The following is a 2,908-nucleotide window of genomic DNA, read 5'->3' as shown; positions in this document are numbered from 1 at the left end:
CCCCCATCCACTCATGCTTCTCTCGGTGTATAGAGAAGTCCAGCCCGATGGCCACTTTGTCTTTCTAAAGCGATGCCGCCTCTTTTGTGGGCCTGCTGGCCTCCCCTCTCAGCTCATGTGCTCTATTCTACTGAGAGCAGCCACCCACCCCCCATCCACTCATGCTTCTCTCGGTGTATAGAGAAGTCCAGCCCGATGGCCACTTTGTCTTTCTAAAGCGATGCCGCCTCTTTTGTGGGCCTGCTGGCCTCCCCTCTCAGCTCATGTGCTCTATTCTACTGAGAGCAGCCACACATTCCTAACCAGGGTAACCAGCCAAACCAGCTGCTGTTCTTCTGTACGGCCTTGCATCCGCTCGTCCGCACCCCCCCCCCCGCCCCCTAAAAAAAAAAAAAAAGAGCGCCCCCCCCTGAAAAAAAAGCGCAAACAGGGTTTTTCCTGGGTCAAATTGAGGCAAACATGATCCCATTCTGATCACTGGTGTGGCGCTACCCAACACTGGCACAAACACTGTTTATGTCATTTTTCATGCGTTTTGTTGGTCTTGAACAATTCTCCCGATTTAGATGATGTATGTTTTTCTGTAACACAGAATGAAATGCAGGAACCTTGCAATTATAACAAAAATATATGTGTGTCGTGAAACAGGAAAGATGAACATCTTTAACGTAACTAAACGCGGCCCTGTTCTATGGTCCTTGAACATCGTTCGGAGCCGTTTCATTGACATTTAAGGCTCCCGATTTTCATGAATGAGCAATTACTGTTTTAAATGAGGTGAACGTGTGGGCTAGAGTGTTGTGTAATACATTTTTTTTATACTGTTGAATTATGAGGGTGCGTTGGAAATGACTCTTAAGTTGTGAGTGGTTTTATGAAGGTCTATCAGCGCGGTGGAGGAGTGGTTAGCATTCCGGTACTCGGGTTTCTTCCCACATCCCCAAAACATGCTTGTTTGCTCCATTGAAGAAGTTAAATCGACTGGCACCAATTCAAGGTGTACCACGACTCTTGCCCAAAGTCAGCTGGTAACGGCACCAATGAAGCAAAGCTGTAAAGAAAATGAATTGATGGTTGGATTTACTAATGTCGGTTCAAATACCCCCCACACACCCACCCCTAAAAAACAGTACTTCCAATATCCACAAAATCATCCGACATGTTTGCAGTAAGAAAATCTGTCATCTGCGGCTGGTCTTCTTCTTGGGGTCTAGGAGCGACTTCCAAGTGTTTCTGATAGAGCGCCACGCCACTCTTGTGGCCTGTTGCCGCAATTGCAGTTAAAAACGATCTCCGATTTCGTTTCGCGCTGGTCAAATTGTAAGAACGTTTCAAGTCAGCGCCGCGGCTTGAGGCGACTGATTAGCACGTCCGCCTCACGCCGGGGAGGTCGTGAGTTCGAATCCGGGCTGCGGCCTTCTTGTGTGAAGTTTGCTCCATTATTTGCGCCAAGTACGTGGTTTTGTTTAACACTTTACTCACTTTCAAGTTTCTTACAAGAGCTCCTCGGCTTACTTGTGACTGCTGGAAGAAGGCAAATAAGTTTGTTTGCAGTAAAAACAAAACAGGAAGTAGAAGAAAAATGAGAGGGAATGTTGAACGGCAACTGCATGTGGACAAACTACCTTGACTTTCATTTTACATTCCTATTTACAAATCAAGTAAGAACATGACATTTTAATTATGACGTATATTTCAGCCTTTGAAAAATTTATTGCAAGTGTTCTTTTCGTAAATTAAATTACATACGGTTTAAAAAGCCGATAATAGTTGGTTACAAAGTTCTTCAGTGGTTCATCTCAAACCATAAATTGTACGCATGCGCAGAAGACCACAAACTAGCTCGCGTACAAACAGGAAGTCTAAGAAAAAAGGAGGGAAAATATGCTTCGAGTATTGTACGGCAACCCAATTTGGACAAATTAAAATGACTGTCCGTACAATGCTGAGGAAAAGTAAAAAAAAACCAACAAACAAAAATTTACACAACGCTCCCTGCTTATTTACTTCCTTTAAATGCTACTAAATTGACACGTACTTTGTGGCACTGTTGTAATGTTGTACGCGGCGTGCCGTAAACATGTTTCCTTTGCAAGCTTGTGCATTCCTGGCTGCGTGCAGATCTGAGTTGAAACCTCGAAGTGGGGAGACATAGTAAAGGAAGAAGAAAGAAAAAGAAAAGAGGAGGAGAGGCGACGAGGGGAGGGGGGGAAAGAAAAAGTTCAACAGAAAGTTAACGCCCCGCGCTTGAGGCTCCTCCTGCTCCAGTATTATAAAGCAAATGTCGGAGAGAGCGCGGGCCACTGGGGGAAGTTATGCAGGGTCAATAACACACATATAGGCACCCACACACGCGCAGGGGAACCGCAAATCACGCACACGCGCTCGGTCCGGCAACAAGTCGTGTGCGCAACTTCTCAAACATTCTGGTTTGGTTGTTTTTCTTTTTTGGACAACTTTTGGGGGAGTTGGTGTCTGCAAAGATGACCACAGCTGTGGTGTCGCATTTCTTCGACTTCGAAGCAATCAATAAGGTAAACCCTTTTTCCTGCTTGTTTGTGTGAAGGAATGCATCGCTCGACGCCCTCGTTGTGATTTGATTATTCCTGCTCTACTTTTAACCAATTCACGTGTACTTTCCCCGTAATAAAGCGCTCCTGTTTTGTTTGCAAGCTCTGTATAGTCACAATGGACGTTTTTTTTTTAAACTTTAAAAGTGGAGCTAAGCGTGCTCGTTACACATGAGCGAGCCCTTAAAAAAAATCGACCGCATGCTCGCGTAATCATTCACCAGATTTGTCTGGCGTGGATTAAACAGTTTTAACACGTGTCCACCGCAGCATGAAAGACGTCTTAACGTGCCTCGTTTTTTATGTGTGAGATTTCCCTCCAATAACCGCCGCCCCCC

At 45.2% G+C, this 2,908-nt stretch overlaps 1 protein-coding gene across 2 annotated transcripts in view; it reads left to right on the top strand.

Annotated features, from left to right (window-relative positions):
• Positions 1-2,908, top strand: part of zfp36l1a (zinc finger protein 36, C3H type-like 1a) — a 32,752-nt gene that overhangs the window by 24,731 nt on the left and 5,113 nt on the right. Inside the window, exon 1 of one of the 2 annotated variants that reach the window (XM_019890544.1) lies at positions 2,283-2,534. The exons of the other annotated variant lie outside the window; for it this stretch is intronic. Within the exon in view, the coding sequence (XP_019746103.1) occupies positions 2,484-2,534 (51 nt within the window). The 5' untranslated portion in view covers positions 2,283-2,483. Of the gene's footprint in view, positions 1-2,282; positions 2,535-2,908 lie in introns of those variants that run through there. 2 annotated transcript variants of the gene reach the window in all.

This window comes from Hippocampus comes, unplaced genomic scaffold (assembly GCF_001891065.2).
Source record: "Hippocampus comes isolate QL1 unplaced genomic scaffold, H_comes_QL1_v1.1 scaffold168, whole genome shotgun sequence".
NCBI classification, from domain to species: Eukaryota; Metazoa; Chordata; class Actinopteri; order Syngnathiformes; family Syngnathidae; genus Hippocampus; species Hippocampus comes.
This window is presented reverse-complemented; position numbering and strand designations above follow the sequence as displayed.